Below are 26,187 nucleotides of genomic sequence, written 5' to 3'. Positions count from 1 at the left end.
CACTGTGGATTGGGTAAAAAAAGATGGATGGTGATCATTTATTTTTTTAACTGAGAAATTTCGTGAGGTGGTGAAGGAGGGAGGAAATGAGGAAGGGAGAAATACAGACAGAAGCAGGCACAGAGAGGAAGAGAGAAAGGAAAGAATAGGAAAGAGAGAGTTAGGGAAAAAAACAGAGGAGAAACTGGTGAGACAGAGGGAGACTAAAACGAGGGAGATGGACTTACAGGGAGAAACTAAGAGACAAGAGGGAAGGAGAGGGAGAGTGAAAGGCACAGGGAGGACAGACAGGGAGGGAGGGAGGAATGGAGGGAGGGATGAAGGGAGAGAGGGAGGGAGGAAGGGAAGAAGGGAGGAAGGACGGAAGGGAGGGGGGAGAGAGAGGGAGGGAGGAAGGAAGGAGGAAGAGAGGGACAGAGGAAGGAGGAGGGAAGGAAAACAAGCACAACCAGAGATGAGGGGCAGAGAGTTTGCCTACTGACAACCTCAAAAACAGGAATGGGTTAAAATGATCCAACAACTTCCCTCTTTGTTATGGTTGAATGTAACTCTGGACCCTAACAGACCTTGTCCAAGCTGTTGATAGATCACGTGATGCGAGCCCAGAGGCCTCTGACCCAGGCATTCCACAGCATCAGTGCCTCCAGCCCCGTCTACCACCTGCCAAAGCAACACACCTTCAGAGCACCACTGCAAGGCTCCCCAGATCTGTGTGTAAGCCCTCGGGTGGGATGTGGGGTCAGAGGAGCACTGGTGTGAGGTGTTAGGTAAGTCTGTGCACATAGCTAAGCTGTGATTTCCCCATCTGGCCAGAAGGCAAACAGTCTCTCCCATGTGCTTATACTCTGGTTGAAGGAAGGAACAGCTGTAAATTGGCTTGATGAATGATAAAGCGCTGTGCAAATGCTAGTCTTTATGCTACCACTCATAATCTGACACAGGAAAGGTAGGGATTCCTTCTGACATGTAAACCTTTTCTAGAGTGTTTTAGTAGATACTGTTCAAAGGTTGGGATCCGAGCTAACAATTCCATTACAAAGTTTCTATGGTGCAGAGCATATTATTAAAAACACTCATTATAAAGGATGTCTTCTTCATTCAGACTTTTCCTGAATGTTTACTATGTGCCAGACACTGCACTCTTGCCCTGAGTATCTCACATCCCTACAATGGTTCCTAAGCGCAAGTTCCTAAGTTATGGTTCTCAAGTGAAGGAATCATAATTAGCATCATTTTATAAGCAAAACCCCAGAGGTCTAGGAGGTTAATTAACTTGTCTAAGATCCCACAGCTGAATGTTAGCAGAGAGGGAGTTCAAATCTAGGAGGCTTAGTTTTAAGCATCACATCACACTCCCGGTAGTGACAATGATGCTGTAGAACCTGCCACACACCAGGACTGAAAGACATGGACTCCCAAAGGCCAGGAAAGATACGAAAGTAAAGACACGATGGGAAAAGAATATTTAATGAAACTCTATTATGTGTCTGATACAGTGCCAGGAATTTTCCGTAAGTCAATTCATTTAATTCTCAAAGGAATTCCGGGAGACAGGATTTGAAAGATGTGGGAAACAGGCTCAGAGAGGTTATTTAATTTGCCAAAGGTCACACAGTTGGTAATTATCGGAGCCAGAATATGAAGCAAGGTATTTCTCAATCCAAATCTGATGCTCTGCACTATGGGGTCATTCCGAAAATAAATAAGTAAACCAATCAGCTGAATGAGACTCAACTTTTCTAGAAGGTATAAATACCCTGACACACAAATTCTACTTCTTGAGATCACTTCTAGAGAATTACTTGCAAAAATGCAGCGAACTCATGGATTTTTTTTTTTTTTTTGCCACCCCACAGCATATGGAGTTCCCAGGCCAGCGATCAGATCCAAAGTGTAGTTGAGACCTAAGCCACAGCTGCAGCAATGCTAGAGCCACACCCCACTGTGCTGGGCCGGGGATTGAACCTGCATCCCAGGGTTCCCAGACACTGCTGATCTCGTTGTGCCACAGTGGGAACTCCTCATTATGGATTTTTAATGTGGCCATACTAATAAGAGCCCCCCAGAGGGAAATAGTTTAATAAAATGTGATGTATGCAAATAATTCAATTCTACCCAGCTGTCAAAGAGAATGAAGGAAAAAGGCACCTACAGACATGGAAGGCTCTTCAAAACACATTATTAATTGAAAAACCAAACTGTGCCTTAAGGCATAGCATTTGATAGCATCCCACAGAATAAAATTTCATAATTATGCGTGAACATATAAATATACACAAATGCACCTAACGAAGGTCTAGGAGAAATGGCACATGTATCGAATAGATAACAATACTTCCTGTGTGGGGTGGGGGTGATCTGGAATTGGAGCATGGTCAAATGGATGCTTATTTATTTGCATTTCTGACGACGAGAATATATGTTTGTAATGAGAAGCGATACGGCATAGTGGTTAAAGGCACAGATGCTAAAGCCAGTTCCATTCCCGGCTCTGAAGCGCACCAGCACTTGCTTGGCAAGTGGCAGGGACTTAACCTCTGCACGACAGTGCAGAGGAGCAAAATTTGCCTTCCCAAATTGTCTCTTTGGCATGAGGACTAATTTAGGATGATTATTTTTAAGAAACAGAAGACTCGGGAAGCTTTCTTTTTACCTCCTCCTTAGCTGCCTAAAGAATTCAGATGAAGGGCCTGTTCCCAGAATAGAGCTACCACCAGAGACGTCTGCAAAGAATAGGTGCTATGTGTGCTGGGGCGGAGGTGGGGTCTTGGCAGGCCTGAGATGAGAGTCTACCCCGTGCCCCTCTGTCTCTGCACATCTCAGCAGACATCTGTTTACCAAACAGTTGCCTTTCTGTCTCCATGTCAATGTCTTTCTCCCCTTTGATGTCCCAAACCCCTCCCCACAGCATCCTCTGTGGTCTTTCGCTGAAGATGGTATTTAAGGTGAGGAGTTGGGCCATTGTGGTCAGTGACTCAGTTCTCCGGGGTCTCTCCCATGTATACATGCTATTAAACTTTTGTTTGATTTTCTCCAGTTCATCTGTCTCATATCAATTGAGTTCTTTGCACAGCCAGAAGACCCTAGAGGAGCAGAGGATGTTTCCTTCCTCCCTGACAACATTTTCTCTGTGTACCCGGTGGAGATGCTGGACTTGCCAACCTCATGGGGTGGTTGTGAAGACTGAAGGAAGAATTACAGGTACAGTGCTTCTAACAGCACCTGGCACAGAGTGAGGACAACCAAACAACCGAAACTAGGTGGTGGGGGTGGAGAAGGCACAGGAAAGTAGCCAGTGTAATAATGGCATCGCCCACTGGTGGGGGTTCCCGCACAAGACTCCGATCGGCATCCGTGTGTGCTGAGCATCACCGTGGAGGACGAGTTACTCCCTGAAGCATATACGCCTGCAGCGCCAGGTGGTGAGGCCCCAGACCCTGGAGGATAGCCCTCTGTGGTGGTGCTCATATTGGACACCTGTCAGAAGACGGCGTTGGGGACACCACACTGGTGCCTCCGTGAGTGTGGTGAGTTGAATAGCGCCCTGCCCCCACCAAATTCACATCCACCTGGAACCTCAGAATGTCATCATACATGGTGCATACCTACAATGGAATACTATTCAGCCATAAAAAGAACGAAATAATGCCATTTCAGCAACATGGATACAACTAGAGATTATCATACGAAGTGAAGTAAATCAAAAAGAGAAAGACAAATACCACATGATATCACTTATATGTAGAATCTAAAATATGGCACAAACGAACCTAACTACCAAAAAGAAAAAGACCTGTAGACATAGAGAACAGACTTGTGGTTGTCAAGAAGGAGGGAGTGTTTAGGGTTAGATGCAAAATATTACATTTAGAATGGATAAGCAATGAGGTAGAACGGATGAGCAATGAGGTCCTACTGTACAGCACAGGGAACTCTATCCAGTCTCTTGGGATAGAACACGATAGAAGATAATATAAGAAAGGGAATGTATGTATTCATACATACACAGATATATGAATGACTGGGTCACTTTGCCGCACAGCAGAAATTGGCACAACATTGTTAATCAGCTATACTTTAGTTTCAAAAAAGCAAAAAAATGTCATCTTAGTGGGAAATTGGGTCTTTGCAGATGTAATTAGACATCTCAAGATGAAATCATCCTGGATTGAGGTGGGCCCTAAATCTGATGACTGAAAAGAAGAAGAATCCCTTATAAGAAGAGGAGACACACAGGGAACAAAGTCACTTGGAGACAGAGGCAGGGATGTGAAGGGCACTATCACAAGCCAAGAGTCCCCAGAAGTGGGAAGAGGCAAGGACAGTTCAATCCCTAGAGCTGACCCTGCAGACACCTTGCTTTCAGACTTCTAAACTCCAGAATGGGAGAGAATACATTTCTCTTGTTTTTAAACCCTCAAGTTTGTGTTCTGACAGCCCTAGGGAACTATGACAGTGGGGGAACAAAGGTGTGGTACCCAAGTTCCCACTGCTCCTCCACCTGCCTTTCTCTTGATGGAAGGAAGCTGGACTTGCCAGGGCAGAAGCTGCTCTTTAGGCCCAGGCACTCACCACGGGGTGTGACAGCAACTCCAAGCCTGTGCTAAGGCCTTGCATGGCCTGAGCTATCCTGGCACCAGGAAAACGTACTCCTCCCCACTGCTGCTGCCAGAGCAAGAGAACATACCACATGGGGCTGATGCTTTAACATTGAGACCGTTTTAGAACCTGGGTCAATGGGAGCTTGTTTACAATTTTCACAGTGGAAAGAGAGAAAGCACACTACTGAGATTTTCCAAATCTCAGCTGCTGATGGGCAGGAGCATCAATTTCCCTTGTGAGCTGCAATCCATAAGCAGACGTGGTCTCCCAGGAGACAGAGCTTGACAGGAAGCTCCTACTTCTTCAATCTCCCCAGGAAGAATTTCCCAATATAAGCAATGCACCCTTTGTTTGTTCATTTGTTTTTCCATGTAAGTTCATCTCTTTTCTCCATTTTGTTGGAAGGCATTATTTCACTTGAAAGGCAGTATTAAGACTTTCAGGAGTTCCCTGGTAGTCTAGAGGCTGGTTAAGGATTTGGCATTGTCACTTCAGTGGCCCCAGGCCCAGGAACTTTTGGCATGTCATGGATGTGGCCCAAAAAAAAAAAAAAAAAAGAGTTTCAAAGGAAAAAAAGACACTTTAAAGTATGAACGAAATTAGTTCTTGGATTTGGATAATCACACAATTAGAAACAGGTTGATTATTTAGTATTTTAAGCTGTGACTCAAAGCATGGGTTCTGGAGCAAGTGTTACCCCAGAAGAGCTATTTAATCTCTCTGTGCCTATTTCCTTGACTGTAAATGAAAATCGTGATAATCACTGTCTAGTAGGGTTGTGAGAAGGTTTAAATAAGATAAGGTCGGCCAAGCACCCAGAACAGAACCCGGCACGCAGGCAAGCTCTCAGTAAATGGTATCTGTTAGTTAGAAATATCTCCCTTAGTTCCCCAAAAACAATTCAGGCAGATTATTCCAACGGTAGCAGAAAAAGGTTTAACATCTGGATAAAGCAATTTGAGTGAACTGAATTCAGAGATGGAAGAGCAGTTAAGATCTTAGAGAAAAAGTCAGAAAGCAGATAATCAGGCCATAAGCTCTCTGCAGTTGCTAACGGAGGATCATAAGTTAAGCTCTGAATTACGTAGAAGCTCAAACAAAAAGGACATTACGAATAGTTGGGGGACTTGTCCACCAGATAAAAGCATGCCTTACAGTGAAGAAAAACAGTGCTGTGCAGGCACAGAAGCCTGCGAGCTGATGGAAGAAGACATTCTTGAACCGGTACAACAACACTATCAGCGAGCTTTCTGAAAGAGCGATCTCTTGGAGGGCCCCTCCAATGCCAGACAAAGTAGGATGAAAATGCACAGCCACAAAAGTTAAATTAATTAATCTTCCTCTAGCTCAGTGAAATATCACCTAGTCGTTAAATGTGATCATTGTCCAACAAAACCGTATAGATTTAACTGAGAAAGGTAAAACAGATTTGCACAGACGCTGCTTTAATGTGGGTAAACTATATAACATGTGGACAAATATCTGAGGAAATGTAGGAAGAACTAAAGAATTATGTTTGGAAGAAACTCTTCCTATTATTATAAGCAATCCTTTTGTTGCAGAAAATGTGCCAAGTACAAAAGGCTAGAAAGCAGCCCATAGTCCTAATCACCTAGCAGTTCCTCCGATAACTCTGAAGTATTTCATTTCAGTCTCCTTTCTTCCTCTCTCTTTCCATCTCTGAGTTTACAAAATTGGGATCCCATTTTATTCAGCTTTTCCCCCATTTTCTTTTCTATTTTTAATACTTTATGGGTGGCCTAAAATCCATTAATATAGTTTTAATGGAGTTTAACAAGAAATAATTTCAAGCACAAAAAAAAAGGTCTTTGCTTTCTTGAGTTTTTACTAAGGGTAAAATTTCTAACTCTCTGATGTGGTAGCAATTATTTTTGAGCTTTATTTGCAGTGTGGGGGTGGATCTCAGAAACCAGGTCATTGTCGATCCGATTTTCTCTGGAGATGATGCTCTTCCATTTAAGAGAACAGCTCACCGAACCCTGAGGTCTACGTCTGCTTTCGAACTCAGCAGCTGGAAATGAACCCTCTGAGTAGGATTCTGCTTGACTGATAAAATATAGCTAATAAAACTTGCTCTGCATGGCATCCTTGAAAGAACTTGCTCTGCATGGCAATGAGGATAACTTATGCCCTCCTGGTCCACCTTTGCCTTGGCAATTTTATTTTATTTTATTTTTTGCTTTTTAGGGCCACACCCACAGCATACAGAGGTTCCTTTCCCAGGCTAGGGGTCCAATCGGAGCTCTAGCTGCCAGCCTACGCCACAGCCACAGCAACGCAGGATCCAGGCCGCGTCTGTGACCTACACCACAGCTCACAGCAACACCGGACCCTTAACCCACTGGGCAAGGCCAGGGATGGAACCTGCATCTTCATGGATGCTAGTCAAATTTGTTAACCACTGAGCCGTGATGGGAACTCTTGCCTTGGCAATTTTAATATCCCTGGACCAGTTTCTTTTGAGGATGGAAAGGAGGATGCTGTGATCTTATCAACTGTCAGACTACCAATTGATAAATATGTATTCTATCATACATGTATGTTATACATAATATTATATATATACACACACACACACCCACACCCCCACACACATATACATATTGTAACAAAGCAAAATTTGCCACCTTAAAATATCTCTTTGGCATGTGGATTATTTCAAGCTGAAAACAATCAAGGCCCCAAAGACTCAGAAACAAACTCTGACCTTTCTCCTAACTGCCTAAAAGAATTAGGTTGAGAGCTGGTCCCTGATTACAGCTCTCACCAGAGATCTCTGCAGAGAATGTGGGGTCAGGGTGGTCGGGGAACTGGGCAGGGCCTGGAGATCAGAGTGTAGACCACGGTCTCTGCACCACCCACCCAGCAAATGTTTATCCAGTAAACACCTGCCCCTCCATCTCCACGCCTCCCTTGCCTTTGAAGATCGAGCTCGTATCTCCGACATTCTCTTCTGTCTTTAGCTGAAGATGGTATTGGAGGCGAGGGTTTGGGCCATTGCAGCGAGTTACTCAGGGCCCTCTGAGTAATTTAACTGAACACATTGTTTAATTTTTACTTCAGTAATTTAATACACGTTATTAAACTCTTGATTTTCTCCTGTTCATCTGTCTCAGGCTCAGTTAATACTTAGACCAGCCAGAAGACTCTGCAAAGGTGGCGCTATGCTTCTTTCTCTTCAATAATATAATGTGTAACTTCAGTTTCCAATTCTCCCTTGAGCTCCAGCCTCACACGTCCAACTGCCCGGCTGGCACTGCCAAGCCAAGTTGGGAAGCAAGCCTAACTCCTCAGTCAAATATCCTACGATGCAGGTACTTAGTTAAACATCCTGTTGGGTAAGTAGCTAACCTTGAGGAGCCTTAGGTTCTTCATCTCTTAAAGTACCCAGCTCATAGGAGTAACAGTGCCCAGCTCACTGCGGTAATAGTGTCTAACTCACAGGAGTAACAGTACCCAGATCACAGGAGCAACAGTACTCAGCTCATAGGAGCCATAATACTCAGTTCATACGAGTAAGAGTACTCAGCTCATGGTCTTCTGAGAATGAAATGAGTTTGTGCATGGAACGTGCTTAAAGGTGCATCTCACAGATGGTTAGGTTTCAATCAATGCAAAGATGATACAGAAATAAGATGATGTTGTCCCAAAGGCACTTCCCAACTTAACATGACCAAACCTAAGCTTATGTTTCTTCATGCCTCCACTCATTCCGGGCCCTACCTCTTCCTGGTCCTGTCCATCCCAGACAGAACACCACCTCTCAATATTCAGTGAATTAACTTCTCAATGCCTAGGGACTGCCTGGATCTGAGGCACTGGAAGTGCTAATAAAAACAGGGATTCCTGGCCCCCCGAGGTTTGGAGAAGCTGTGCTCCAGAACAGCTTTCTATGAGGAGCTTTCTGACCCTGGCAAAGAGATGTGACCACCCCCCCCCCTTTATTTTTATAGATACATCATTGAGGAGACTTTGGGCCTTGCAGAAAAATGTCCATCAGCAAAAGGCAACCCTCCGCTCCGGTTCTTCTCCCAAATGCTCACTGTGAGGGAAGCTGAAAGATGCCTGTCTGTCTCCCAACACTGATGGGCTGGAAATGATATCAGACAGAGAACTAGGGGGGCCTGAGGTTCAAGACAGATGTTTCTAAAGGAAACTGGGACTTTTTCATAAGTCTATATACATATAATTGGACATGAAAATCAGTTAAAATAAAAATAAAAAAACCATCCCACTGCGTCTTCAAATATTAGGCTCTTCGGCATCCTGGGAACGTTGATGGTTTAATTTAAATCTGGCAGAAGTGCCATGCTTGCAGTTTTGCCCACTTGCCAAAACTGCTTGGAGAACATCAGCTTCTGATGACTGAGCGTTTATAAATCTAAATCTGTCTCCACTCGCTGCGGCTTCAGTTCCCTCTTCTAAAGCAGATGTTCTCGGAATCTGATTAGCGTCCATCACAATCACCTGAAGAGCTTGTTAAAGCATGGGGAGCCCCAGGCCCCCGCCCCGGAGATTCTGGTTCTGTTGGCTCAGTGGGGCTCAGGAATCTACATTTTTATTAGCACCCCTACTGATTCAGACTCAGGCTACACTTTGAGAAACACTGGTCTGGAACCAGGGGTCACAAACTGCTTATTCATCCACCTTTGGCTCAGGAGAGCCCCTGTTCCTGAAAAATCCTCTCTCTGTCAATGTTGTGCACATCAAATCCTATTTTCTCATTGATTTGCTTGACACTTCCTGGGATGCTTGCTCTCCTTTTATTATAACCTTCAAAAAACATTGACACTTAAGTTAGTTTCAAATGACACTTAACAACTTAGTTTCAAGTTTCTCTGTCCCTATGCTCTTCTTAGGGTGATTATGGATCCTGAAGATAAGCTCCATGTTTAAATTGGATGGTCTACTCTTTACGTGTCTAATGTAGTTTTTGAACTCCTTTAGAACAGCAGTTCTCAAATTTTAGCTTGTATCAAAATCATCTGGAGCAGCAGAATGCTTGTCAAAATGCAAATTCACAGGCTCCATCACTAAAGAGAAGGGGTTGTGTTGGATCTAGTAACCATGTGATTCAGGTAGAGATGATCCATTGGCCAGGCTTGAAAACACCCAGCTTTGGAGAATTATTCTAAATCTTTTCTGCAAAAACGACAGCCATTTATCATTGTGGTTTGTCTGGATTTATATTTTGGGAAGTTCTAAATATGTGTTCAAACATATGACACAAAGGACAGAATCTCAGAATTATTTCAAAGATCAAAGAATCTATTCCTTTCGCCTTTTAGATGGGGAAACTGAGGCTCAAAGAGGTGACATGACTTGTCTAAGGCCACAGCTAGCTAATGACATAGCCCGGACTCAAACCAAGTTGGGACTCTCATGCAAACATAATCCAAAGACCCCCTTGTGTTGCAGACTGTTCCAGGAAGTTATAGCCTTACAACCCATAAAGAAGCCTCCCCGTTTCACCACCCCTGGTGTATACATACACGCCTCACTAAGCCACAGATGTCACTGAGACTTGTGAGTAGAGGGCAGGGACCCAGCAGCTGAGCTGCATGCTCTGGATTTTCTAAGCCAAGCCTTGCTGGATTTAAGGGTACTGGGGGTACATAAGGGGAATGTCCTGAAATCCAACAATGCAAAAGCACATGATGCACCTCCCTCTACCTTCCAGAGGGACAGAAACTTCTAGAGATCTGTACATGATGAAGGAAGGGAATCACTTAATTTTTTTAAGGAAGTTCCCAGGCTAGGGGCTACAGCTGCTGGCCTACACCATAGCCACAGCAATGCCACATCTGAGGCGCATCTGTGACCTACACCACAGCTCACGGCAACGCCAGATCCTTAACCCACTGAGTGAGACCAGGGATCGAACCCACATCCTCATGGATACTAGTCAGGTTCTTAACCTGCTGAGCCACAACGTGAACTCTGAGGCTATTAATCAAAGCTGGAGTTTATTTTACTATTATTTTTACATGAGGAGTTAATTTTATTATTACGGTTCCTTAAACGGTTTACCCTATTTACTCTTGTAAAATTATTTCGTAGTATATTTTGTATTTTAAGGTAATTTATTTCATAATGAAAAATTTTAAAAGTAAATGAGATGGGAGAGGCAACTAAGTGTAGTAAAGTGGACACTTGAAAGACATACCCGTGCAGTGAGGTGATGAGCAGGGAAGAGCAACACCAAGAGTTAGTCATATCTCGGTGTAGTTCTGTGGTGGCAATTCTTAAATTATGGCTTCTCATAATCATTTACTCTGCACCCCACAAAATTCCAAATGGCAATAATGCAACCAAAACAGAAGAAAATAGGAGAAAATTATTTGGTAACCAGAGGGAAAAGGATTTTTCAATTATGACTCAAAATCCAGAAGTCATTTTTAAAAAGATGGATAAATGTGACTTCGAAATATACAAATCCTCACTGGAAAAAATTATCTGCAAGCTCAGAAGACAAACAAAAAAATTAGGACAAACATTTGTAATCACACCACAAATAAAGGGCTCATTTCTCTAAAAGATAAATTTGTTAAGAAAACAAAAGACCATTAAGCCAACAGAAAGAGTAATGAGCATTTTCAGAAAAGGAATTGCAGAAGGCTTTTAATTACACATGGTAAAAATTTACTGGTAGTAAGAACAGTGCAAATTAAAAAAACAGTTTGGCACATGTTTTACCTATTCTTGTAGCAAAATTTTAGAAAATTGATGACACTGCTGGCAAAGACTCTGGGGAGACAGGCACTCTCATACATTGATGAGGTAAAGGTGAATTTCCTTGGGAGGGAAATTTGTCAATGCCTGTCAAAAGTACAGCTATGGGCAATCTTTGACCCAGCAATCCAAGGCATTTATTCTGCATCGCATGTGATATGTATGTAAAGATAGTCACTCTAGGATTGTTTGCAACAATAAAAAATGATAGTTTAAATATCCATCAACAGGGGACTGACTAAACACCAGTGGGACACTCGTGCCATGAAAGATTATACATCTGTAAAAAATAATTCTGTAGCTATTTATGCTTTGATAGAGAAAGGTCTAGAAGGGTGCACAGAAAAGTAATAAATGTGTTACTATGGAAATTCCTAAGCAAATAAGGAACAGTGTGGAAGGATGGCTCTTTACTATTTATCTCTTTCTATACTTACCTTTTGATTTTTGAATCGTGTAACTATTATTGATTCAAAATTTAATTTAATTCAACTATATAAATAACCAAGGAGCCTGTTAAACATGTAAGACTGGTTTCCCTCATTATCAACTTCACTGAGACAGAATCTCCAGGATGAGAGTTCCCGTCGTGGCTCAGTGGTTAATGAACCTGACTAGTATCCATGAGTACTCGGGTTTGATCCCTGGCCTTGCTCAGTGGGTTAAGGATCTGGCGTTGCCATGAGCTGTGGTGTAGGTCGCAGATGCGGCGTGGATGTGGCGTTGATGTGGCTGTGGTGTAGGCCAGCAGCTACAGCTCCGATAGGACCCCTAGCCTGGGAACCTCTACATGCCTCGGGTATGGCCCTCAAAAAACAAAAAACAAAAAACAAAAAACAGCAGGAGGTTAGGGGTGAGGTCACTGCCCTCACCCTAAGCATATGTATATTTATTTCTTAAAAACAAAAACAAAAACAAAAACTCACACCCGTTAGCTTTAGTTTCCGAGTTTCAAGTAACAGTGTCATACACCCCCTTCACGGAGGATTGAATATAGAGCAAACCCACCATCTGCCCAAGTTTACGAAGATGGACGTTGTCATTATAACACAGCTTCCCAAGAACAATTTGCACAATTTATGGCCAGGGAGGGTTTCTCCTTCTCAACTCCTTTTTTGTTTTCATTATTTTAAAAGAATCCCAAAAGAAAGAAAACAACCTATCTTGTGCTCTGGGTGACAGATGGATGAAGAGGGACCAGTCAGCCTTCATCCATTGTTTCTAACCATTGTTATCACATTTACGCTCAAAGCAACAGTATAAGTTCATGAAACAGACACACTGGAAACAAACAAGAACCCGTACATATAGCCACACTGGGAAGTCATCAAATATTTGTCTTTTCTGGTATCTACTAAAATTGAACATACCACCTTCTACAGCTCAGCAATTCCAGGCTTAGGTCTATACCGAGAAAAACATACTTACTTCCACGCTAAAAAACATGCAGGAGAAAGCTCTATTATTACTCATAATAGCCCCAAATGGGGTGCTACCCTAACAACCATCAAGATTAGAAGAGAGGCGTGCATTGGCGTACAGCCCCACATGAAGTTCTACCCAGCAATGGGAAGGAAAGAACTGGAATAGCAGCAGCAATCTCATGAACAGAAAGGTGGAGCCAAAAAAGACAAAAAAGAAAATCTACAACCTGATTGTATTACATGTACAATAACAGGACAAAAGAATCTACTGCTTTAGAAATGAGGGTGCTCCATGAAGACAAGAACTGGAAGAGGGGTGTGGGGGTGCGGGTGTGCGTGGGGCTGTGGGAATCAGGGACCTCTTGTTAACTGACCTGGATGGTCAGATCCGATCCGTTTGGACAAAACCATCATGCAGTATACTTAATACTTGCCCGTTGTTTATTTTCTGCATTTTTGTTATGCTTTTCAGTAAAAAGTTTTTTAAAAAAGTCATTCCAAGCCAGAATGAGCAGTGGGTAAATCAGTTTCGGATAAGTAATGGGCTCAACTTCTAAGTAAACGCTATCCCAGCCCCTTTGGATTTATCAAAGAGATTCCCGAGAGACTGAAAGGACAAACTGCCATTGGCCAAAGCTCCTGGCTTGACGGTTTAAAGGGGCCCCTGTGCCTCACCAGACTCAAAAGAAGCAGCAAGGCCTCCCGTATGGGCCTGCAGAGCAGCTGAGAGGATGAGGCTGTGCATCAGTCTTCAAGGATAAGACACTGCAGCCCATTTTACTTTCCAGGAATCCCTGATGACTGAGATGGCCCCATAAGTTCATTTTCCAGATAAGCAAGACTTTCCTCATTAAACAAACAGGATCATTATTTTGTTTGTTTGGGGTTTTTTTGGTTTGTTTGTTTGTTTGTTTGCCACACCCACAGCTTGTGGAAGTTCTCAGGCCAGGAATCAAACCCGTGCTACAGCAGTGCAGCAGTGACGTGAGCCACTGCAGTGAAAATGCTGGATCCTTAACCCACTGTGCCACAAGGGAACTCCAAAACAGAAATCATTTTTAATGGAACCCTTTCAAAAACACATTTCACACATTCCTGACTCTTCAAAAAGTTAAAGAGCCCATAGAATAGAATTTAACCTCTACACCAAATAACAACACTAGCAATTAGATCCTATCTCTTTGCCAGGCACTGTTTGAAATGCTTTCCAGCAAATTTTCTCTTTAATCCTCATAAAACCCCTATGAATTAGTTCCTATCATTATCCCCACTTTTCGTATGAGGCCGAGAGTGACTGACTAACAGTTCAAGATCATAAAACAGGTCTTCCGTTTACAGCTTCAGTTACTTCCTGATGGATGCTACCCTTCCCAGTGCATCTGAAGTGACAGGTAGGCAGGAATGTTAGCTGCACCTCCACAGAGGCTGAATTCTCACTGCTTTTCTCTCCATATTTTCTTTCCCCTTCCTCAGTGGGATACCCTTAGTTTTTGTGGAAAAGTTCACCCCATAAAACTCCTACTTCAAATCAAATAAAAATCTACAGTACTTTGTTTTCACCCCTTCCAATTAACTCTGTCTCCTTAGGTCTTCCTGCTTGGCTAAAACATCCCATTGAGTTGGACCAACTTCTATCAGTTTAAGAAAGCCCTCTGGTTCTCCACATTTCAAAGGGCCCTGGATTTGCTTTTCCATAACACAACTCAGAGGGAAGCCTGTATGCTTATCAGACTAACAAAAGCCGCCCTCAGCTGGGGTCCTCCTTGGCCCCCTGCTCTCCAGAGCACACAACATGGGGGCAGGCAAGCAACAAGGCGGGCAGAGCCCTTTTCTGTAAGATCTATCACCAGGCAGGCCTGCGAGCAAAAGAAACCGCCATCCTTACCCTGTTTTCAAGCTGACCAAGGCGTCCTCTACTCCCTTCTGATTAAATTTGGTCATGTACTGATGCATGTAGGGGTAGTTGTTCCGAATGTTTCTCTCCGTACTGCCGTTGGGCACCGTGCCGAATCGAAAGGGAGGGGAATAGTCGTGAGGTCTCTGAAACTGAAGAGAGACAGACGGGGTGGGGAGGGGGAGGAAGAGTCAGCCATCATTCCGTCTCGGGTTGGGAGTGAAACAAAAGCAGGCATGAGCTCAGAACAAAAAACAAACACACAAACAAAAAACCAAAAATCCTCACTCTGTTTCCTTTCTACCTGGTCACACCTTGCCCTGGTCTGTGAGCTCCAGGAAGTGGGAAACACGGTGAAGTGTCTTGTTCCTTCCTGCTCCCCAGTGCCCAGCCTAGGGCCTGGCTAGGAGCAATAGATACCCGCTGGACTGAATTTTTTGGCTCCATCATAGAGACTCGCCTAGCGGTTGGCCCACAGTGGTGCTCAGGAGATACTGATTGAGCCGGAATTAATGTTAGGATTTTGGTTCATTCATGAGGCTTCTGATGACACTGTCTGGGATCCTCCCCAGCCTCTCCCTTCTCTGGACTCCACTTACAAGTCCTTTCACCTCACCCAGAAAATGATGAAGGAGAACAGGCTCTGCCACCGCCCCCCCCCCAAATATGCCTTTCTGGCATGCAGATTATGGGGGGTCGCTGGTAATTTTTTAGGCAACAGCAGACACAGGAGAAACTCTGAAAATCCGGTAGAGGTTAACCCTTTTGAAAATGACACAATCTTACAACTTATATTTGTGTCTTCCTCTCTGTACCTGGAAGAGAAGGCCTAAATCTCTAGAAACTCTTATCCCTGGAGAAGACTTAGATCCGCCTAACAAGCGTGCTTGCTGCGCTTTATCCGTCACCTCCCAGAAGTGCCCTTTCCTCCCCTCCTTGGCCCCCACCGTCCTACATCTTCCTTTTGTCTTCAGCTGAAGACAGTATTTAAGCTGGTAGTTTGGGCTATTCAGGGAGTTACTCCATATTCCTGGGTGGCGCTCATGTATACAGAAGCTACCCCTGTTTTTCTTCTATTAATCTGTCATTCATTATTGGGGGGGGTGGGTCTCAGCCAGGAACCTAGAAGGACAGAGGGAAAATCATGTTTCTTTCTTTACAGTGATGCTACGTCATTCACTCATTCTCTACCCATCATTCGTTCCTGTGTGCATGCGTGTGTGCAACACTTACAGGGGGTCTAACACAGAACAAGTGGAAGGGCAAGCTCCACGAACGTTTGCTGAGCCGAAGTCCAAGCTAACTGGTAGCTTCCTGGGGTGCCCAGTCCCGCACGGCTCTTGAGCCTCTGGCCCACTGTCCATGCACCCCTGGTCTTCCCTGATTGGGTGATGCTGTCCTGTGATGGGGTTCAGAACAGGCCTCCCCAAGGTGTGCCACTTTGATCACGTGATTTTTCATTCTACTAATACTGTGTGTTACATTGATTTATTTTCCTATGTTTAATCGCCCAAGCATTCTTGGGATAAATCTAATTGGGTCATAGATTATTATTGTTTTTATACACCGCTGCCTGATTTGGTTTGCTAGTATGTTGGTGAGGCTTTCTGCATCAATATTTCTTTCTTTCTTTCTTTTTTTGCTTTTTAGAGCCGCACTCGGGGCATGTGGACGTTCCCAGGCCAGGGGTCCAGTCAGAGCTACAGCCGCTGGCCTGCACCACAGCCACAGCAACACAGCATTCAAGCTGCATCTGTGACCTACACTGCTACTCATGGCAACGTCGGATCCTTAACCCTCTGAGCAAGGCCAGGGATCAAACCTGCATCCTCTTGGACCCTAGTCGGATTCATTTCCACTTCACCATAACGGGAATTCCCCCATCAATATTTCTAAAAGCTACCGGTCTATCATTTTCTCTTCTAATTTGTCTAATTTGGTATCAAGGAAATACTGGCCTCACAGAATGAGTTAGGAAGTGTTCCCTGTTCCTCCTCCACTTTTCTCAACAGTTTGTGAGGGATGGGTGATAATTTTTCTTTAAACATTTGGTAACATTCACCAGTAAAGCTGTCTATCTGGTCTTGAATTTTTCTATTCTTTTTTTAAAACAAAATTTTATTGAAGTATAGTTGATTTACAATGTAGTGATAGTTTCTGCTATACAGCAAAACGATTCAGTTTTATAAATTTATTTATATTTAAATATATATACATAAAACTGAATTACTTTGCTGTATAGCAGAAACTATATATATATACATATATATATATATATACACATATATATATATACATATATATATATATATATATATATATATAGAGAGAGAGAGAGAGAGAGAGAGAGAGAGAGAGAGAGAGGGAATTTATTTTACGAGTTATTGAATAAATTTTTCTGGGCTATGCAGTAAGATCTTGTTGTTTCTCTATTTCATAGAGAGTAGCTTGTATCTGCTAATCCCAAACTTCTAATTTATCCCTCCTCTCTCTGAGATTTGCCACTTTGGCACATGAATCATTTTGAGCCAAAGGCAATTGAGACCCTGCAGCCTCAAGAGAAACTTCTCTCTTTCCCTTAAAGAATTTAAATTGGGGGAGTTCCCATGTGGCTCAGCAAGTTACCAATCCAGCTAGTATCCATGAGGATGCAGGTTCAATTCCTGGCCTCGCTCAGTGGGTTAAGGATCCAGCATTGCCGTGAGCTGTGGTGTAGGTTGCAGACACGGCTCGGATCTGGCATGGACGTGGCTGTGGTATAGGGCAGCAGCTGCAGCTCCAATTTGACCCCTACCTTGGGAACTTCCATATGCTGCAGGTGCAGTCCTAAAAAGAACAGGAAAAAAAAAAAAGAATTTAAATTGGGGGCCTTGCCCATAATGAGAATTATTATTGGAAATTACATTTTCTGACCTATGATAAGTAAACATCTAATTACTGAACATCTGCTTTTCCCAACATCCTATGAATCACCCTCCTCCCCTCTGGAGCCCCTGAGCTGATTCCTTAGCTCAGAATGACATATATACCTCATTTTACCTTCCTGTCTCTGAAACTCTCATGTGTACGGGGTTCCTGTACATACAAGATTAAATTAGACTTTCTCCTCTTAATCTGTCTCCTGTCAATTTCATTCTTAGATCAGGCAGAAGAACCTAAAAGGATAGAGAAAAATGTCCTCCCTCCCCAACATCTGTTCACACCTTCAGGGCCTGGGGCAACCTAACCAGGTGAGGAGGCCAGAGAACTGGGTCTGAGTCTCAGAAATGCATTTAAAATCTAGAGGCAGCACTATTCACAAAAGCCAAGACATGGAAATAACCCAAATGTCCATCAACAGATGATTGTATTAGGAAGATATGATATATATACATGATGGAGTACTACTCAGGCATAAAAAAGAACAAAATAATGCCATTTGCAGCAACATCGATGGAACCAGAGACTCTCATACTGAGTGAAATAAGTCAGAAAGAGAAAGACAAATACCGTATGATATCACATATATGGAATCTAATATAAGGCACAAATGAACCTTTCCACAGAAAAGAAAATGATGGACTTATAGAACAGACCTGTGGTTGCCAAGGGGGAGGGGGAGGGAGTGTGATGGATTGCGAGCTTGGGGTTCATAGACGCAAACTACTGCTTTTGGAATGGATCACCATGACGTACAGTGGGAAAAAAATTGTACTGGGGAAATAACAATAAAAAAATAATAATAAATAAAACAAAATCTAGAGGCAGAGGAGTTCCCATTGTGGCTCAGTGGTTAACGAATCTAAGAACCATGAGGTTGTGGGTTGGATCCGTGGCCTTGCTCAGTGCGTTGCCGTGAGCTGTTGTGTAGGTTGCAGATGCGGCTTGGATCTGGTGTTGCTGTGGCTGTGGCGCAGGCCGGTGGCTACAGCTCCGACTGGACCCCTAGCCTGGGAACCTCCATAAGCCATGGGAGTGGCCCTAGGAAAGACAAAAAGACCAAAAAAAAAAAAAATATATAGAGGCAGCACAAGGTCATGGTTACAAGTCTGAGCTCCGGTTTAAAAAATCAGGCTCAGGACTTCCCGCTGTGGTGCAGTGGAAACAAATCCTACTAGGAACTATGAGGTTGCAGTTTCGATCCCTGGCCTCACTCAGTGGGTTAAGGATCCGGTGTTGCCATGAGCTGTGGTGTAGCTCACATGTGAGACTCGGATCTGGCATTGCTGTGGCTGTAGTGTAGGCCAGCAGCTGTAGCTCTGATTAGACCCCTAGCCTGGGAACCTCCACATGCTGCGGGTATGGCCCTAAAAAGACAAAAAAAAAAAAAAAAAATCAGGCTCTATCACTTACAGACTGTGGGGCCTGTAGCCACTTCACTTTCCCCTGCTTCTACTTACTTTCCACCTGCAGAGAGGGACACAGATCAGTACTTCCCTTGGGATCAGTGGGAAGATCTAAAACTACACCATTTGTTAAGTAATTCGAACAGTGCCTGGAATGGAGTAAGCCTGCAAAAATAAAACTATGCTTAATTTTCATTCTACCATCATCATGAGCAAAAAAGGAACCTGGGCCTCATTTTCCTGTGACTTATGGAAGTCTGGAATTAGTTTTTGAGGACTTGCTTGTGGTCAGCTCTGTGCCAAGAACTTAAATGTCGCAACAACCCCTCCAGGTAGCTCATCTTCGAGGCTCCTTTTTACAGGTGAGGAAACTGAGGCTCAGAGAGGTCACATGTCCTGCTTAAGCTCATGCTCCTTGGAAGTAGTGGCCCGGATTTCAAACCTCGGGTTTGAGCTCTATCATGCCCCAAGACCATGGCTAATGACCTCTCCCTTTTTAGAGGTGAGGGCCCAGAGAGGGAAGGACACCAAGCAAATCTCTGGCCAAACCAGGGCTGGAATCCAGAGGTCTCTTGGATTTCCAGGCCAGCATGTCTTTCACAGGACTGGGGACGGCCGGAGAAAGCATCTAAGTTTCCCCCAGTGTCAGGCCAGTCAAAAACATTTTTCTTTTTTCCAGACTCACTTCATTTCACTGTTAATTAAAATTTCCAGTTGAAGATCATTCCTGGTAAAGGAGCCATGCTGCTGCCTAACAAGGAGACACAATGGGATTTGGGGGGAAGCAGCCACGCATTGTCCAAATGAGATCCTCCTGCTTGGTCCTTTGTGTTGGGAGTGTGTGTGTACGGGTGCACAAGAGTGTACAAAAACAGCCAAGTGCTCCCTGTACTCCCTCTCGCCTCAACTCCCCACCGCAGCAGGGGGAGGCACCTGCCCAGGCCCACTTGCAGGGCAGCAGCTGTCTGCTCGGGCCCAGAGGCGACAGCGGTCTTCATAAATCTAGTTGCAGCCTTCTCTCCCAATCTCCTGAGATATCCATGGCCTATTCGCCCAACTGCCTTCCCCCTCACTCACCATCTGCAGCAGAGCCATGCAGCTCTCTTCAATTCGGTTTCTTCCCTGCCTTTGGTTTGCACAGTGACACAGACATAGATTCAGCCTCTGTGATGAATTTCCACACTTCCCTGGTCTTGACGGGACCGTCACCCACCCTAAACTCAGCCCAACACCCAGATCGAGGAATTCCCCCGATAAACTAAAGGCTGTCACCCTTCTGAAGGCATGACTCACGATACAGCTTTCACCTCCACCCTGCACACAGGCGCGCACCACGTCACGCTACTCTCTCTCTCTCTACGTGGGGTATATTCTGCCATTAGCCATGGCGTTCTACTCTTGGGTGTCACAACCCTTGAATTAATTTCATGATTCCCTAGAAAGTCAAGACCGACTGCATGAAAAGTAGCAAAGGGCAAGGATGGCCCAGGGCTGGAACCCCAGTGCCTGGCGTCGAGGACACTCTGTGTTTCTTACAGGAATGATTTCTGGGGCAACTCGTCCCCAGAGAGTTCCGAGTGCAATGAGAAAGAAACACATCCGGGCTCTGGCCCAGGAAGGGGTGGTGCAGGGGTCTCCCCTGTGCTTCTCTCTCTCAAGGTTGCCCTCGTGGTTTATATTAACCAGCTTTCCCTGGCCTTCGGCTTAGGGGGTTCAGCTTTTCATCAGCCACTTTAGAACTGACTCATCTGGGGCAGTTGCTTAAGCTCTCTGAGCCTCGGTTTCCCCATCTATAAATTGAGGATGGCTTTTGCAATTAATCATAAAGTGTTTACTGGCGTCACCAATGCTGGATATGTCACCCTATCACCTGCTGTTACCAGCATGATTTTAGCCAAATAAAAGAGCCAGATTCCCTCCAATACAGAGAACAGAAGATCAGAGGGTTGTGCTCTAAATTTTTTTCCATTTGGTATGTGGACAGGTCAATGAGTCATTCCAGTGAATAAGTCATGGCAAGTGCTTTATAACAGAGGAAGGAGGGATGCAGGTCTGGGAAGTAAAACCTTTAGGAAAAGTATAACAAGTAATCGGGACATTTCTTTATTTCCTTTAGGAAACAAATGCTACACATTTATTAAAAATATCTGTCTTCGGGAGTTCCCGTCGTGGTGCAGTGCTTAACGAATCTGACTAGGAACCATGAGGTTGCGGGTTCGATCCCTGGCCTTGCTCAGTGGGTTAAGGATCCGGCGTTGCTGTGAGCTGTCGTGTAGGTCACAGACGTGGCTCAGATCCTGTGTTGCTGTGGCTCTGGCGTAGGCTGGTGGCTACAGCTCTAATTCAACCCCTAGCCTGGGAACCGCCATATGCCATGGGAGTGGCCTAGAAAAGGCAAAAAGAAAAAAAAAAATCTATCTTCGGAGTTCCTATTGTGGCTCAGCAGTAAGGAACCCAACTAGTATCCATGAGAACGTGGGTTTGATCCCTGGTCTCACTCAGTGGGTTAAGGATCCAGCATTGCCATGCGCTGTGGTGTAAGTTGCAAATGGGGCTTAAATCTGGTATTGCTGTGGCTGTGGTGTAGGCTGGCAGCTCTAGCTCCGATTTGACCCTTAGCCTGGGAACTTCCATATGCCGTGGGCATGGTCCTAAAAAGATTTTATATATATATATATATATATATATATATATATATATATATATATATATATATATATATATATATTCTGTGGATATAAATAAGGAACACCTGGCTACTGGAGCTCCCTTTTCCAGGAAGGTCTCCCCTGCCCTGGGTGAGCTCCACATGCTTCCAGATGTAGCATCAAACACCTGTGGCCCTTCCAAGGGAGGAGAGACTCAGAGGCCTCCACTCAACCAGCAGGGTGGTGGATGAGGCTCACCCAGCACAACTCCAGGAGAACACACTCATGGGCTCACCCACCGTGGACATTCCCTGAATTCCCTCCACTACTGTCACAAAAGGCCATCTCAGTGCAATGACATTTCAGGCCTTGGAAGAAAAGAATGGTTTGAATCTGGCAATGATGATGGTATTGAGGAGGGTGGAGGGGGGTTGGGAGGAGAGGGAGAAGGAGGAGGATTGAGGGAAGAAATAACATTTGTAATAAGATTATATTCCTAATCCTCACATCAACCTCGCCAGAATGGTATTAATACCCCCACCATCAAGAAATGAAGCCTTGGGGATACTGACACACTGAAGGTCATACAACTATTATATGGCAAGGTCAAGATTTGAACCCAGATCCATTAGACCCCCACAGTGTTGCTTTTTCCGCTATATCAATCTGCTCCCAGAGGTGGGAGTGATCCTCAAGATTTTGGAAAGGGTCTCCACCAGCATTCCAACTCCTTTAATAATATTTCCTAGGGGATGGTCTACCTACAAATTCACCTGTTTATAAATTAACCCAAAGCTCATCAGAAAATACCATGAGTGCCAAAGGTGCCTCTTTTACAGCTCACCCTCATACTGCAAATGGCTGCAAAGTATTATAAACCTGAGGTGTTACACAGAAATTGGTGATAACAAAAAAAAAAAAAAGACACTCGTATATAGTATTAAACTGATTCAATATTTTTTGCAGACCTCCTTGGTGTCTTTGCTATTAATCTTCAGGGAACGTTTAGCTTATTTACTGCAGGAATTTTGCTGTTTATCTAATTGTATCAAACATTTAATTAAAAGAGCGATCTGTTTGCCGCTAATGCTCTGAGCATGGAAACTGAGCCGTGTCTCATGAGGATAAAGTATCTGTTACGAGGTGTTTCCAAGTCAGAGAAGGTCAGTCAAATTATTCGTGGTTCTAATTAGTTTTCCCACAAGCAGACACATTATTAGACCCTAAACTAGGGAGCAAGAGATTATTTTTTTTCCCCTTGTGGTTGAAAATAGCAACCAAAAGCAAAATCTGCTGCCAACTACTTTCTTGAAGAACTTTCTCATCCAGGACACAGTACTGCTTGCTTCCACTGCCCCACCAGTCACTTCTAAGAACTTTGCTTTTGCTCCCATGTGATGGAATCGTCTACCAGTGCTTGGCATCTGTAGAGGATCGCATAGGCTATCGGGCATATTCCCATTTGCAGCCTCCTTTCATCCTCGCTCCAGCAATGATTCACAGATTTTCAGAGGGGAGCTATGCAGCATAGCGAGGTCACATGCCAGCAAAGGCATCACACAGCTAGCATGTGGCAGAGAGGAAAAGGAATCCAGCCCCCTTGACTGAGCGTAGGGCTTTCTCTGCTGCCTCCCGGATGCCATAAGCGTTAGGTGACCCAAGGAACTGCGTGACCATGATTTATTAAGAAAAGGCTCCAAGAGAAACCAGGAAGGAAATGGGCGAAGGTGGTTAGGGAAAGGGAGGAAGCCAACCAAGAGGGTGATTTTAGGTGAAGTCTCAGCTTGATCCCACAGGAAGCTCTGGGGAATACAATGCACCTCTGAGTTTGCCTAGGAGCCACGGAGCAGCAGAGGATATTATTATTGGAGGGATGTAATAATATTCAGGCATTTATTACCTTCAGTGCCCCAAGGTAATTATCCCCTGAAGATCCCTGGTACAAGCCTTTGTCAGCAGAGGTGGGGCGGGGCAGGGCACAGAGAGCTGGGAAGAGATGCCAGGGGACCCAGGTGGGGTGCCTGCAGTGTCTCACACATCATGCATTTCTCGTTCAATCAGCAGTGTGCACTGAGCATCTACTAAGTGCCAGGTAACCCATCAACCTCTTCTGCCAAGTCAATTTTCATCTCATCAGTTTTATGGTTTTACACTTGTTCCCGCCTGGAATTTTCTTCTCCGTTACATTTACTTGTGTGTTGCTTCTTTCTTCCTAATGGAATCTAAGTCTCATGGGAACACAAACTCAGAATGCCTAGTTGGCTGCCCTTGATCAGGAAGGCTCTCCTAAGAGGTGGTATTTTCCCTAAGACCTGAAAGTCAAGGAGGGGCTGACCTTGAAAATAAAGGCAGAGGGCATAGCAAGTGCAAGGGTACTGTGGTGGACACATGAGTGGTTCCTAAGGAAGGGAGGGGGGCCTCGGAGAGCATGAGGGAGGGAACACGTAGGGGTGGGCCAGATAACACAGGGCCTCATCGCCGTGACACGGAGTGCGGCATTTACTCCAGCGGCAACAGGGAGCCCTCAGAGAGAGGCCAGACACTCAAAAGGGTGATGGCGCTTTTGTGAAGGTGACTCACCCCGACCCCTCACCCTCTCTCTGAGGAGGGTACCTCTCTGTACCTCTTGTGAGCTCAGCCTCAGTCACAGATAAGCCGAGATTTTCTATTCAGCAGTTTGTTGATGGATGCCGAAAGGATATATGTAGACATGTCAGCAAGACATGATCGTGAGATTTTATAAAGAGACAAATGATCCCCCCACACAAGACAGAAAATCTTTGCAGGGCCACAGTCCCTGCACTGCTCAGCTTAGCAAGTCAGGATCTGTTTCCTGAAACTGGGATTTCAATAGAAGGATGTATCCAGTTTGCCTCTTTTCTTCCTCCAGGTGCCTTTCTGAATAGCTGCTCACACCCTACAGCCCTCGTTACACTGCAGCAGAGAATGGACAGGGCAGGTGTGGCCGCTCCCATCTCAATGATGTGGGAAGCACAGCCCAAGAGGGAGGACTGGGGATGCGTATGCAACCAGGGGGACACGAGAAACCTGTCTGCTCATTTTGAGTCCCCCAAAGAAATTCTAGGTGAGACAGGTGTGCTGGGGCCGACTGGCTACAGAGTAAAAGGGAGCTGTCGGTTTGTCTCTGGGTAGGGCTTCGAGATGAATTTTGTTTCCAAGTCAGGGATGAAGAATCCAAGGCACGAAGTATGGAAGAGACTCATACAACGTCACAGAACGAGGAGGTAGCTACGCCTGGAGCATCCCACTCCACCTTGAGCTTCTCCTGGTCCAACGCTGGTGGACCTTCCTCAGCATCATTCTCTCCTCGACGAGATGGGCTCCAGCCTAAGCACTAACGTGGATCACAGAGCCTCAGTGAGCATCACCAACACGCTCATCTAATGTGAGAAACGACCACCGAGGGAAGCTACCTTTCCAAATTAGACTGGGGCTCTAGGATGCAGGAAAGCTAAGCTTAAACTCCCATTCCTAAAACTTTTAGATATATGCCGATTTGAGTTATGAGGGAAAAAAATATCCCTTGGCTTTGTGCTTTAGAGTAGATGAGTTTGGATGCTGGGAGCCTGAATTGCCTCCTCTGACGGGAGAACATTTAAGATCAACCCCTCAGGCAGAGATAAAAGCAAGGTGACCTTACCTTTTTGTCACTGAGGCCAGTCACTTGGTCCACAAATTCCTCCTGGATCATGAAAGCAGCCAGGTTTGCCGTGTAGCTGGCCAGGAATATGACGGCAAAGAAGGCCCACACGGACACCATGATCTTGCTGGTGGTCCCTTTAGGATTCTGGACAGGCACGGAGTTGTTGAACACCAGGCCCCAAAGGAGCCATATAGCTTTTCCAATCGTAAAAGAAGGCCCGTGGGGTGCTGCAAATGACAAAAGGACATTCTCAGTGCTTTCTCGCTTTCTCAAAACGCACACTTGTGAGTGTCTAATAACTATGCAGTAGCTCCAGCAACACTGAAGGTTGCCAGAAGACAGAATTACATCACAGTGTGTCCCATCATGGCCCCAGAACCACAGCCACGATGAGCCCTTTCTTCTTTAAAAATTCACATTCTTCCCATACATGGCTGGCTTTTCGCCACATTTCTTAAGAGAAAAAAGAAAGGAAGGGAGGAAGGAGGGAGGGAGGAAGGAAGGGAAAATGATTATGCAAAATGTGGGTTTGAATGAGTAGTGATACGACCTGTTTTAAATGTGAATTTGATTTCCGCTTGGGGGAACCCATCTCCTAAAGAAACATACAGAAAGCCTTACAAAAATATGTTCATGGGGGCTGCTTCAGCATCACCATATGAGAACCATGCAATTCAGAGGGACCGATATTTGATATTCTAATCCGATTGTCTCTGGCAATTGCTTCTGCTCAAACTCAGATGTAGAATGTGCACAAGATAGGAATTAAACCAAACTGAAACCCTCTCCAAATGGAGACATTAAGAAACAGAACAATAGAGCTTAATTCTTCCAACACTTCGCAGATGGAAGACATTTGGTTGCAGGGTCATGGAAA

General features: G+C 44.6%; 1 protein-coding gene across 1 annotated transcript in view; it reads right to left on the bottom strand.

Moving 5' to 3' along the window:
• Positions 1 to 26,187, bottom strand: part of GRIN2A (glutamate ionotropic receptor NMDA type subunit 2A) — a 388,139-nt gene that overhangs the window by 42,376 nt on the left and 319,576 nt on the right. The window contains exons 9-10 of the mRNA XM_047780525.1: positions 25,308 to 25,537; positions 14,665 to 14,825 (exon numbers count right to left, since the gene is read on the bottom strand). Of these exons, the coding sequence (XP_047636481.1) occupies positions 14,665 to 14,825; positions 25,308 to 25,537 (391 nt within the window). The remainder of the gene's footprint in view (positions 1 to 14,664; positions 14,826 to 25,307; positions 25,538 to 26,187) is intronic.

This window comes from Phacochoerus africanus, chromosome 5 (genome assembly GCF_016906955.1).
Source record: "Phacochoerus africanus isolate WHEZ1 chromosome 5, ROS_Pafr_v1, whole genome shotgun sequence".
Lineage (NCBI taxonomy): Eukaryota > Metazoa > Chordata > Mammalia > Artiodactyla > Suidae > Phacochoerus > Phacochoerus africanus.
Note: the sequence above shows the minus strand (reverse complement) of the source record. Positions and strands in the feature narration are given on the sequence as shown.